The sequence below is a fragment of the Pteropus vampyrus genome, unplaced genomic scaffold, assembly GCF_000151845.1.
Source record: "Pteropus vampyrus isolate Shadow unplaced genomic scaffold, Pvam_2.0 Scaffold133, whole genome shotgun sequence".
In the NCBI taxonomy this organism is placed as follows: domain Eukaryota; kingdom Metazoa; phylum Chordata; class Mammalia; order Chiroptera; family Pteropodidae; genus Pteropus; species Pteropus vampyrus.
In genome coordinates this window covers 3200988-3215321 of record NW_011888914.1, presented here as the reverse complement: position 1 = coordinate 3215321, position 14334 = coordinate 3200988, and the positions used below count along the sequence as shown (strand labels likewise).

Below are 14334 nucleotides of genomic sequence, written 5' to 3'. Positions count from 1 at the left end.
TTCACAGAGTGCCTACTATGAACCAGAATCAAGCAAGACACTAAAAATCCAGACATGACTGAGGCTTTAAAGTCTAACAACTGATGGGAAATAGCACAGCACCATGCAGCATGACCAATGTGACCTCAAGGATGTACAAAGTGATGTGTGAAGATAGAGGGTGGCTGTAAATCAGAAGGTAGTGATTTAGAAGCAGGGCAGTGAAGCCATCCAAGAGATAATGACATTCACTGAATCTTAAAGTATGAGCAGAATTAGGTTTGGTGGGAGAGAAATGGCACATATACTCCAGGCAAAATATTCAAATGAATTAATGTATATGCCTAAGAGTATGGCATGAGAGAATTCTGTTATGGTTGGGGCACAATGTGCATATGTAGTAGTGGAAAAATACAAGACTTAGAAATAAATGATAAAAGGTCTCCTGTGCTGCTGAACTAAGGAGTTTGAAATTTTTCATGGAAAATTAAGAGGATTTTCACCCGGGGAAAATATTGCATTTTTTTATTTTAGAAAATCAATTGTGCAAGTATATGGAAGATAAATTAAAAGGAGCTAACTTGGAGAGAAAGGTGAAAAAGGACAGTAGTCACATAACAAAGGCAAAATAGCTAGACAGAAAGACAAAGAGACAAAAATAAGAAGCCTTGTGCTAAGGAGTGGGATAGGAGAAAGGAGAATAAAGAGATGAGGAAAAAGTGCTAAACAATGTAAGACTAACTGAATGAGAAACTAGAAAAAGGAGACAACAAACTTCTGGCTTGGTAACTGTATGGCAGAACAGGTAAGTTCCATTTTTGGACATCTTGAACTTCCACTGGCTAAAGAACATCTAAGTAGAGATTTTTCGAAAAAAGTGTGGACAAGACATATAGTGTGAACGAGGGAACATGAGCTTATAGAGTTTGAAAAGAAAAAGCTAAGAAAGAGGGCTCTAACTTTATTAAGCATCATTTTCTTACACATGGCTAGGAGCTGAAAGGAAAGCCCAAAGTAATATAGGAGCAACTCGAAGATAATTCCAAAACTTGAAACTAAAGAAACTCATCCTAAATGAAATCTGGAAAAGCTACCTTAAAATATTAGTTGAAAAGTTCTGAAAACAACAAAATAATAACCAAGGGATCCGGGTATGTTTTTAAGTAAATACAACTTCACTATAATGATAATTAAGTTTAAATATTATCAATTGAACAACATACCCTGTGGAAACAAATGTATTAATAGAAGGGGAATGGTCTGCACAAAATGTAAAGTACAGGAAGTTCTTGATGTTTATCAGACATTGCAAGAGGGATACCAAGACAGAATTGTCAGAATCTGGCCTTAGTCATCAGAGAATGTATTTAGCTATCGGTTAAATTCCTAGGCTCCCATGGCATGAATAGGATATCCCTTATGTTCCTCTATCTTCTTTGGCTCTAATTTGAAGACGCATAATCTTAATGACTTTTGGGTACCCTGACTTCTGGGCATATTCTGAAAAATATGCCCAGGAAAGAGAACACCAGAAAGGGAAAAAAACTCATCAAAAACTTTTAAATTGGCTCAGTGGTTTAAAATTCAGTTTTATTTTTAAATGCCATAGGTAGTAGTCAGCCCTCGCTCTGTGCTTATTGAACAAACTGAGTTTCCAGACATATAAAACTGAGCATTAAGACCCTAGAATATGGTGATCAAACTGTGAGGCCCTGTCTGGGCCAATAACTCCATTTCATCTTTACTTCATTAGACTCTAAAATCATCATAAACAATTATTTATAGCCACTTCTTTCTTTTCATATCTCCCTAAATATTCTCTCTCCTTCCTCCCACCTCCCCCCTATTATTCCCATATCTAAGAGGGGAAAGTCCATATGCAGGTACCTTTAAGGTTCACATTAAAATTAAAACCAATCTCAGAAAAATCTGCCCAAAGTAAGAATTTTTCATCCTGCAATATATTTTTTGGTCATACTTTACACAGAACACAGAGAAATTTTATACACATGGAAAAGTGACATTTTAAAAAATAAAAATAAACATCCAATATATTTTGTTAATGGAACAAAGACAAATATGCTCTTATTATATCATCTCTTCCTTTATCTGTCCTCAGCCCACTGCTCTACAGATGCCATAGCTGGGAAGTAGGGTCTCAAAGTTCTCGGTTTTTCTGTAACATGAGTAAGATGCTTCCCACCAGGCCTATTCTTGGAAAGGCTGTGAAACTGGCCACATATTCAACTAAAGGAAGAAAAAACTACTATGAAACTGGTCACATATTCAACTACTAAAGTAAACAGTACAAGCAGAATTTTATCGATTTTTCTATAAAACAAGAGACCAGCCAAATAATCCAAGACCAAATCAGATTAGGTGGGTAACCATGAATGAGCTTCTTGGTTTGCTCTGTAATCAAATATCTATGTTGTTTAATCATCCCTAGAATCAAAATGCTCTTCAAAGACAGGAAATTAGTTAGTAATTAGCAAAATGACACACCACATCTAAGGGGGCATAGTCAATATCCTCCAGAAGGATCCACTGTCCCTTTGTGGCTGCTTGTGTCAGGGTGCCAGGCTGCCACACAAACTCTCCTGGGACATCTGTGCAGCGATACATTCCCAACAGCATCTGCAGAAAGAAGAAGAAGTAATTATTCAAATCACATAACTGAGGTGTCAATGCTATATCTTTTAATTAATTCCATTAAACTTCTATAAGGATATAAGCAGGCACTTGAGGTTTTTACAGCTCGGCCATCAGTTATGGGGAAGATCAATAACTATTCTCATAATCCCTTAGCAAAAACAATACTTTCATGCAAATATTTACAAGTATGCTAACCCACCAAACTTTGCCATTTCTTAATTACCTTACTGTCAGTCTGATCTCCAAGCTGGACTTTGAGAAGCTGATGAGGTTTTCTTCTACCTGTCATTGCAGCTAAATGTTCAACTAAGGAAGTTTTGCCACATCCTATTGGTCCTTCCAACAACACAGCATTCTGAGATGCCACTGCCATAGCCAGGGTCTGAAGATTTTTGCAGACTGACTCAACCAGCACATAAGACCTAAAGGCCAGCTCCTGTTCATGAGAAGAACTCCTATTATTAGCCTAAGGAGGCAAGTTAGAAATAAAAGACATGTCAAGAAGAGTTCTTCCTCCAAAGGGCACAGGTTAATTAAATTTCTACAACACTTCCACCGACCTTTACAAAAACCTCTGCCAATAATTAGTAGTACCAGAACTATAATAGGTATGTTATCCAAAGTAAGAATCTGACTTTTTTCCTTTCTTCCCCTCACCTTCTGCCCTGGGGTGGGGAGCAGGGTAGAATTTGCTAATAAATTTAAGAAAAAGTCTCCCAAAGTTTAATAAGCCAAAAAACTGACATACAAGGGGTGGGAGCAAACCACAACTGAATTTTATTTTCCTTCCTCTCACTATATTTTTGGATTTCATATCTAAGATCAAAAATGCACACAATATATTTCTGGGACAATCAGGTAAAGGTGGACACTAAAAGTATATTTTATATTATAAAATTACTAAAATTTTTTCAGGTATAATAGAGAGTACTGGGGTCATTTTTTTAAGTGCTTTTCTTTTACATATACATATATAAATGCATATTAAAATATTTAGATATGAAATGATGTGATATCTAGGAGCTGCTTTCAAAATAATATGATGTAGAGAAAGTATGCAGAAATATAAATGAAACATAACTGATCACAAATTTATAATTACTGCAGATGGGAGTTCATTACACTATTGTTTCTACTTTGGACTCTGTGACATTTTCCGTAACAAAAAGTTAAAAATAATAATGCATCCAATATGTTTAATGGGTAGTTTCAGTTTTGTAAGATGAAAAGGTTCTGGAGTTTGTGCAACAATGTGAATATACTTAACACCACTTAAGTGTACACTTAAAAATGTTTAAGATAGTAAATGTTATGTGCACTTTACCACAATCTTTAAAATTTTTAAATAATAATGCATCTAATATAACAAAGGAAAAATGACCTCTTGGAAAAATGAAGTAATTATTAACTTTTAAGGAATAGTAACTTCTCAACCATGACTAGTCTCCTAAAGATATGAGATTTAGCCCTGGAAGTTCTTGAAATTTCTGAAGTTTTTCTCAACAATTTAGTAGGCCAGCTGGGCCATAATACTATTCTGTACTCTGCCCCAGTGCCCCACTACTACCCAACATTAAGCCCACCACAACCAGAATCTTTCCCTATGTTAAAATTCTAATGCTCCAAACATAACCTGTCAGGAGAGCGGTTAAAGAGGGGTGGGCAGGGGCGTCTTCGTGACTAAAGGGAAACGTAGGGGCTTTAGAAGTGCTAGTGCTTTAGTGCAGTTTACACAGATATTTGGTTTATGAATAATCACTGAGCTGTACATTTAACACATGTGCGCTTTTTTATATGTATACTGCACTTTTACGTTTTTTTAAAAAATTGTACTGCCCAGTGACAGACTGATCATTTAAGGACTGACCCAGGACTTGTTCCAAGAAGAAAACTGCGTGGATCTGACTAGACAAAGTAACAACTAAGATTGCTGGAGGTAAACAGATGAGCTCCCAATGGTTCTAGATTATGAAACCAAATTATAATCTAAAAGCCTTTCCAAAGTGTGGTCTGAAGCCACATTCTTGGAAAGAAGCTCACTTCATATGGCAAGGGGAAGCTCACTACAGATACCAGCCTCCCACGCAATAGGCAAAAAGAATATTCTGATGGAAGTAGGTTGATGAGACTTTAACCTGGGCACAGCCTTATCTCTGCCAAAGCGCAGCCCAAGGGTCTCCGTGCAAGTCATTCTGCCTTCGTTTTACATAAACATGGCATACAACATGCGCCACTGAACTTCACGCAGTTGTCATAGCAAGTGTATCAGAGGATATATGAAAGAACTTCGCTAAAGTTAAGAGAATCACAAAGGCATTGTTACAGTACCTAATTTAACATTAGATGAGGGACAAAAAGAAAATAAGAGAGGAAGGCCCTGGGTAAATTTCTCTTAATCTCTCCCTGAATACTTCTGTAAATGGAACAGCAATTTGGCAAACTCGATTTGGCTCACATATATAATGCAGAGCCCACCCAAGGGAAAAAGTGTGCTAGGCTCTGTGTTATAGGTGTTTAGGAGGGGGAAGGGAGCACACATCCTACTGATGCCAACATACCTGCTCTCCAGGGGCTGGTGGCTGCCCAGGCAGCACCACACCACACACAGCTGTCACCCTGGAAGACAGGTCAGCAGAAACAATGTGTCCCTGTAAGTAATGTAGCTCCTTCTCCTTACGCCAAAGGGAAGCTTTTGGATTGGCCAAAACCAAGGCTTTCTCCAAGTCCTGTAGCTGGGCCTCTTCTAGTAACCTGAGTGAAACGAGGATCTCATCAATGACTTTAATGCACAGAAAAGCCACATCGAGATTTCTAGGAATGTTCCTGCTTACCTCAACCTAAAATGGATCAGTTCCTCATTATTAAAAATCTTCTTAAGGAATGTTATCTTGTGTTCTTCATTCATACAGGTTACTAAAGCAAGACAATTGGCTGTATACCTGGAGAAAATCAAAATATATAAATATAGGACCTGCAGATGATTCTAAAGAATAAAGAAAATTTGCTAGCTAAATGAACACTAGCAAAGGAAATCTTATAGAATTAATGTAACACATTTAAGAGTAAAAAATACAAATCATGTATAATAAATTCACTTGACAGAACATGAAAAAGATAAAACTCCGTATCATCTCACCTTCTGACATGATGCATGATTAAGGAAAGGAAATAAAAACCCAAAGGCACCAGCACAAAGATAATAAATTTTAAACGGTTTCCTTTCCCTCCTCATGCACACAACTCTACACACCCTCTACCATCTTCACATTAGAAGCACAGGAAGGTCCAAGAGCTACACACCAGCGAACTAAGGTATCGTGGCTTCTGAGGAGAGGAACACACACACTCCAGTCCCAGAGCTCCCGGAACACAGACTGCTCTTGCTGCAAAAATTTGTAGGCCGCTTCCATTAGGTCCCGGAGCTTCATCCGCCTGCGCCCATAGCGGACTGGATTAGCATCTGAACTCTCTAGGAAGAGTCTTTGAAAGACTGGAGAAGTGTCCTTGAAATACCTCAGGGCAAACCTTCAGAAAGAAAGAGAGTATTTTCCTTTGTTAGTGAAGATATCGATGTATGCATCTCCACTTTGAGACAGGACAGCATAACATAACAGGAACTTCCAAGGGTCTGAGAACAAAGAGAATCAAATGCTAAAGCTACCTACCTAGTCCTAAGATTGTACCTGTTCAAGTTCAGAAACCAAGATCATGGCATGAGATATCTGACTAAGAGAAAACAAAAACCATAAGTACATACCACAAGTGTTTACTACCGAAAATGCACTCATTTTCAACAAACATTGTTTAAATTAAATTTATTCAGGTGACATTGGTTAATAAAATTATATTTGACCCCCCCCTTTACCCTTTTCTATCTCCCTCCTCCCCACTTTCCCTCTGGTAACCACTAAACTATTGTCTATATCTATGAGTTTTTGTCTTGTTCATTAGTTGCTTTCAGTTTCATATTCCACATATGCGTGAAAGCATACAGTTCTCAACTTTTTCTGACTTATTTCACTTAGCATGATAATCTCAAGATCCATCCACGTTGTCTCGAATATCAGTATTTCATCTTTTCTTATGGCTGAGTAATATTCCATTGAATATATGTACCACATCTTCTTTATCCAATCAGATAACGAAGGATACCTCAGTTGTTTCCATGTCTTAGCCACCATGAGTAATGTTGTAGTGAAAATAAGGGTGCATATAACTTTACGGATAAATGATTTCAAATTTTGGGGGGTAGATCTGAAAGAGGAATTGCTGGGTCATATGATAATTCTTTTCTTAATTTTTTGAGAAATCTCTATACTGTTTTCCATAGTGGCTGTGCCAATTTACATTACCATCAGCAGTGTATGGGGGTTTCTTTTTCTCCACAACCTCTCCAACGCTTGTTATTACTTGTCTTGTTGATGACAGCCATTCTAACAGGTGTGAGGTGGTATCTCATTGTGTTGATTTGCATTTTCTTAATAGCTAGTGAAGTTGAGCATCTTTTCCTATGTCTGTTGGCCAGTTGGATATCTTCTTGGGAGAATTATCTACTTGGATTCTCTGCCCATTTTTTAATCAGATTGTTTGCTTTTTATGAATAAACATTTTTGACTTCTAGTAGAGTCAGACATTGTGTTAAGGCCCCGGGGTACAAATCCAAGGAGATATTTTCCTTGAGGAACTTTTATCTGGTAAGGATAAGTCACAGAAACAATAAGAGGCACAAAGAAAAAGTATTCAACTGAACGTGGAGGAGTTTAGAAGACACCTTGGTTGCAGCTTAAAAGATGAACAGGGAACCCTCATGAAACAGAAAAGAAGGTAGTAAGATTTGAAAAGAGAGACAAAAAGCTACAAAACATACAGAAAACAACAAAAGGGTACTAGCAAGTCTTCCATATCAGTAATTACTTTAAATATAAATGGTTTAAACTTGCAATCAAAAGACATAGATTAGCTGAATGGATTTTAAAAACTGGCTAAAACGATATGCTACCTACAAGAAACTAGCTCTGGATCTAAGGACACACAGAGGCTGAAAGTGAAAAAATGAAAAAAAAAAAATTCCATGCAAATGGCAACCAAAAGGGAGCAGAAGTGATCATATTATTATCAGACAAAACAGGTTTTCAATCAAAAAATATTAAGAGAGACAAATAAGGACATTATATAAGGTCAATTCATCAAAAATATATAACGATTTTAAATTATGCACCAAAAATCAGAGTTCCTAAACATATGAAGCAAACTTTGACAAGAATTGAAAAGAGAAATAAACGGCAACACAACAACAGCAGGAGATTTCAATACTTGATTTTCAGTAATGGTTAGAACAAGAAGACAAAAGATCAATAAGGAAACAAATAAGCCGAACAACACTATGGATCAACTGGACCTAACAGACATATACAGAACACTCCTCCAACAACAGTAGAATATACATTTTTCTCTCATGCACATGAAACATTCCTATGGAACATGTTAGGACACAAAACAAGTATCAACAAATTTTAAAAATATAGAAATTAGACAAAATGTCTTTTCCTATCAAAATAGAACAAAACTAGAAATCCATGGGAAAAGGAAAACTGGAAAATCCTTAAATATGTAGGAAGTAACACACTCTTAAACAACTGATAGGTTGGGTTAAAGAAGGCACAAAGAAATTAGAAAACACCCTCACACAAATGAAAACAAAACAGGACATACCAAAATCTATGGGATGCAGCAAAAGCAGTGCTAAGGGGGAAGTTTATAGCTAGCTATAAATATTTGTATTGAAAAAGATCTCGTTAACAATGTAACTTTACATCTCAAGGAAAGAGAAAAAGAACAAAACCCAAAGCTAACAGAAGGAAATAAAAAAGATTAGAGCAGAGATAAGAGAATAGAAAAATAGGAAAAAAGATCAAGAAAAGTGATAAACTCTGAGTTAATTAACTAAGAAAAAAAGATAGAAGACTAAAATAACTAAAATCAGAAATCAAAGAAGGGACATTACCACAGAATAAAACAGATTATAAGAGAATACGATGAACAATTATATGTTAACAAATTGGATAACTTATGAAAAACCTTCCAAGGCGGAATCATGAAGAAACAGAAAATGTGACCAGACCATTCACTAGTAAAAAGATTGAATCAATAATCATAACCTTTTCAACAACAACAACAACCACCAAGGACCAGATGGCTTCACTGGAGAATTCTACCAAACATTTAAAGAATTAACGCCAATCCTCTTCAAATGTGTCTAGAAGTTTAAGAGGAGGGAACACTTCCAAGTTCATTCTATAAAGCCAGTACTTCTGATACTAAAGCCAGATAAAGATGTCATGATAAAAGAAAACTACAGATCAATATTCCTGATGAATATTGGTGCAAAAATCTTCAACAAAATACTAGTAAACCAAAATCAACAGTATATTAAAAAGATTAAACACTATGACCAAGTAGGATTCATTCCTAGAATGCAATTATGAATCAACATAGGAACATCAATTAAAAAAACAATTCCAGTCTGTGAGTTTTTTTATTTATGGAAATGTTTTTATTGCTAGAAATGCAATAAAAAATACTAGTCTTGCAAAATAAATAATCAAGAGAGGATGAAGTTTGCTTATTTGGGAAGGGGGTAAACCAAAAAAAGGTTTTCCCGGAAATGCTCCAGATTTTTTTTTTGAAAGTTACTTTGTTAGCTGAATCAAGCTTAAACTGTATAAAGTATCTTGGAGATATTTTGGCCAAGAGGGAAAATAACAGAAATAATCCTCACATTGTTTCAAATGGAATTTTGGGGCATGTCATTGTGAAAGTATTTCCCTAAATCTTCCTTCAGAAAAAAATAAAACAATTCCATTTACAATAGCACCAAAAAGAACAAAACACTTAGGAATAAACCTAACCAAAAAGGTTAAAGACTTGTGCATCGAAAAACTATAAAACGTCATTGAAACAAATTAAAGAAAACATAAATAAACGGAAAGATCATGTTCGTGGACTGAAAGATTTAATACTGATAAAATGTCAATGATACCAAAAGTGATCTACAGATTTAATACAATCCCTATCAAAATCCAAATGGCATTTTTTGAAGAAATAGGAAAAAAAAATTATCCAAAAATTCACATAGAATCTTGAGGGACTCTGATCAGCCAAAACAATTTTGAAAAAGAACAAAGTTGGAGGATTCACACTTTCTAATTTCAAAACATATGACAAAACTATAGTAATCACAGTAGTACGGTACTGGCATAAATACAAATATATATATACCAATGGAATAAAACAGTCTAAAAGTAAACCCTCATTTATATTGTCAAATTATCTTCAACAAGGTGTCAAGACCACACAATGGGGAAAGGACAGTCTCTTCAACAAATGGTGCTGGGAAACGTGGGTATCCACATGAAAAGAATGAAACTGAATCTTTATCTTACACCATCTAAAGAGTTAACTCAAAACAAATTAAAGATTTAATCCTAAAACCCAAATCTATAAAACTCCTAGAAGAAACATAGGGGAAAAGCTTCATAACCCTGGATTTGGCAATGATTTCTCTGAATACAACACCAAAAGCACAAGCAACAAAAGCAAAAATAGACAAATGGGACTATATCAAGCTAAAAGGCTTCTACACAGCAAAGGACACAACAAAGTGAAAGACAATCTACAAAAGGGAGAAATACTTGCAAATCGTGTATCTGGTAAGGGATTATACAGAATATACAAAGAACTCATACAGCTCAACAACAAAAAAATCAAATAACCCAATTAAAAAATGGACAAAGGACATGAATAGACATTTCTCCAAAGACATAAATAGCCAATAATCATATGAAACATCACTGATCAGAGAAATGCATATCAAGATCACAATGAGTTATCATGTCACATCCATTATATTGGCTAATATCAAACAAACATAAAATAACAATTGTTGGTGAAGATGTAAGTTGGAACTGTTGGTGGGATTATAAAATGGTCCAACTGCTATGGAAAACATATGATGGTTTCTTAAAAAAAAAAAACAAAAAAAAACTACCATATTTCTTTTCCCCCTCCAAGCAAACATTTAAATTACAGATTGAAATACAGTGTATCTCAGATAAGACACTGATCCATATGATCCAGCAATCCCACTTCTAGGCATATAACCAAAAGAAATAAAAGCAGAGTCTCAAAGACATATTTGCACGCCCATATTCATAATAGCCCTATTCACAATAGCCAAGAGGTAGAAGCAACCCAAATATCTTTTGACAGGTGAATAAGTAAGTAAACTGTGGTATGTACATACCAGGGAATACTGAGCTGTCTTTAAAAGGAAGGAAATTCTGTCATATGCAACAATACAGATGAACCTTCAGGACATCGTGCTAAATGAAATAAGCCAATCATAAAAGGACAAATACTGTATGATTCTATGTTTATGAGGCATCTAAAATAGTCAAATTCATAGAATCGGAAAGTAGAATGGTGGTTACCAGGGGCTAGAGAGGAGCAAAGAGGAGTTGTTTAAAAGGCTTAACTTCAGTTCTGTAAGATGAAAGCTTCTGAAGATGTTTTACAACAATGTAAATATGTTTAGTTTAACACTACCAAACTGCATACTTTAAAAGGTTATGATGGTAAATTTTATGTTTTTACCACAACAAAGTTTGTGTGCATTTTTAAAAATGTAAGCCTACTTTATGTACTGCAAACACGATGATTCTTAGTGGATTCCAGTCAAATCGGTACTGGTAGTAAATAATGTAGTAGCGCATTCTTGTTATTTCTCCTACTGTATTTCTTGGCATAAATGACTGAAAGGAAACCACAGGAGTGAGGGAAATGAATAAAATCAAACTCCTCTGTGCCTTGTATATTTTGCACCTCTTTCTGCACTCTCATTATCTAGGTCAGAAGTGGGACAAACAGAGAAGCTGTCAATAGTAGGTGTTATTATCCCTGATACAAAGATAAGGAAATAAGTCTAGAGTGGTTAGGTTGTTTGCTCAAGGACACAAAGCTACTAAGTATAGAGTGTCTGTGAATCAAGGCATTTGGAGCTCCAGTGGCGCAATTGGTAAGCACGCAGTACTTATATGAATCCAGGAATTCAAATGGCAGGTTCGGATGTGTGATTCAGTTTCTCTACTGCAGACATGAAGAAGGTGGATTCATTAAGAGTTGGAATTTTCTAGGTAGGCATGAACACCGAATAGATGGACAAAGGAGTATAAATAGAAAGGCGGCAACCATAATGTGGAAAACAGAATTTCACACTGTATAAGAAGGTATGTACAAGAAGGTACACATAGGAAGAAAGAATTGGCAGTTCCAATAAAGAGAGAGAACGGTGTGTCAAATGCACTTAAGTGCACTAGTGGGATAGGAGATGGTAATCTAGAAATGGGGCATTTGAATCAATAATTTCAAAGGTGATGGTGCAGATGCAAGCTAGGCCAGGGTTGAAACCACTGCAGTGAGCAAGGTTATGTGGGATGAAAAAGAAGTTCACTGGAGATTAGCTAGTCAAAGTACAGAGGAGTCACACTGTATGGATGTTCCAAGTGTGAAGGAGGAGCTGGGGTAGAGAAGATGGTGGGCCAGGTGCCAAGTTCTTGAAAGAAAAAAGGAGAACTAGGTTAGTCAGTGATCACAAAAAGCAGTAGAAATAAAGAAGATAGCAGGTGTCATAAAGATAAGGATCATAAAGAATAGGGAAACGTCCAAAAAACTTCAAAGAAAAAAAGGACACTAACCAGACATATTGATCCTGAAGGATATGGAGGGTGAGATTAAAGAGCCACCACCTGAGTACCAAAAGGGATATAGTACCCTTAAGACCACCACAAATCGGTGAAGGTAAAAAGGCAAAGAGAACATTCAGAGAAGAGGCTAAGTATATAAGGGAGTGTGCAGGCTATGGAGCAGACAGAAAGCAGAGGGAAAGGGTTTGGATGAGAGAAGATGCCTGGACATCAGCTGGGTGAGAGGATACAAGGATAAGAATTCAGGAGATAGGTGAGAAGGCTTGGACTTCAACAAGCAAACTGGAATAGAGACTTGGTAAATTTAACACTCCAGATATTCTGAAGGAGATTGGACAAATGGGTCTTGCAAGATTCAGCTGTGGCTTAGAAGACAGACCTGGCAGCTGTGGTATGGGAGGCTGGTATGAATTCCGCTAGCTCATGGGCAGGTGTTGGCAGCACAAGTGGAACCAGCAGGCAGTAACATACAAATATGTAGGCAGATAAGCAGTAACCAAGGGATCTTTGAAGAGGGCAGGGGAAAATGAGCAGTGTGCATTAGCAATGGTCCTAAGCCTGTGAGGCAGGTGGAGGGAGAGAACTGCAGTCCACTGTTAAGTATACAAAACAGGGACTGGTCAATATTCCCTCCCAAACTTATTTGACTATAGCATTCTTTTATCTAGAGGCCCATCATTTTCAAGGAGTGCTCTAAAATTCTGATCTAAGTAATGATGGATGGACCAATAAAGCATTTTTAGTCAAACAAAAACATTAGATTTTTCCTTAGAAAATATCCAGAGTCTGAGGGAAAGGGTCTCTTTCCTGGAGTAAGAGAAAGTTGTACAGTCTAAAATGCAACAAGGAACACAACCTAGTTAAAAATCTCGGATGAGCCACTCACTCGGGCAACTTGTCACTTCATCCAATATTTAGAAGTAAGACCTGGGGTCCAGTTCTGGCTCTGACACTGAAAATAACTTAATTAACCTTTCTAAAGATTTAAAATGGGACTAATAGTCCCTGAGTATGTCACAGCATAAAGATTAAAAGATAATGTCTATCTATGTACTTAAACACTATAAAGTCCTATATAAGTATATATTATTACTAAAATACTACCATTCAGTGTAGAAATCCACATTCCTAATTCCCACTGCGAACTACAAATTTTCATGCCCAAGGATGTTCAATGTCACATTATACATCAAAAATTCAAAAACCACCTCATTGCCCAATGAAGGGATTAGAATACTATGCAATTATTAAAATTTTATTTATTGACATGTAAAGATATCCCTATGTGACTAAATTTTAAAAAAATTGCAAGTTAAAAATTTACTTTATTAGAAAATGTTCACTTTACTAGAAAACACTGCATTATACACTTATGTAGTATATGAACTATATCTCAATAAAGCTGTTTAAAAAATGTGTGAATATAAACACATTATTGTGCCACTTTAGGCTGGGTGCAAGAATGAAAAAAAGTAGAGAGACAGGAGGAAACATACCAAACTATTAACACTAGTTATCTCTAGAGAGTAGGATTTCAGGGTCAAAAAGGCCTTTTGCTTTTTACAATTATGTTACTTTTGTAATTAAAAGAAGAAAAGAGGAAGTTATTTTCCTCACAAGAATGCTGTCAGAATAAGTAAATACTTCTTGGAGGGGGAGAAAAGTCTAAAATTAAATTCAAGATATTACCTTTATAGTATTTCTGAATACAGTTTTAAGACAGGTGTATAAAAGCATAAATATTTCTTTGGTCCCTTATTCTGCTCTATGCCAGCATGATTTTAACATGATTGACTGTCCATGTACATATATCACCTTACACAGGGAACATGCTCTATCATAGCATTCTATCTGCTATTGTTCACGAAAGACTGTAACTGGGTCCATCCATTACTACTCTTTCCAATCAAAGATAGATACCATAGATGTGGATCCACAT

The 14334-nt window shown here is 36.1% G+C and overlaps 1 protein-coding gene across 1 annotated transcript in view; it reads right to left on the bottom strand.

Annotated features, from left to right (window-relative positions):
- Nucleotides 1-14334, bottom strand: part of MDN1 (midasin AAA ATPase 1) — a 140584-nt gene that overhangs the window by 114009 nt on the left and 12241 nt on the right. Inside the window, exons 3-7 of the mRNA XM_011367395.2 lie at nt 5935-6159; nt 5466-5573; nt 5193-5385; nt 2858-3100; nt 2485-2616 (exon numbers count right to left, since the gene is read on the bottom strand). Coding sequence (XP_011365697.1) covers nt 2485-2616; nt 2858-3100; nt 5193-5385; nt 5466-5573; nt 5935-6159 — 901 coding nt within the window. The remainder of the gene's footprint in view (nt 1-2484; nt 2617-2857; nt 3101-5192; nt 5386-5465; nt 5574-5934; nt 6160-14334) is intronic.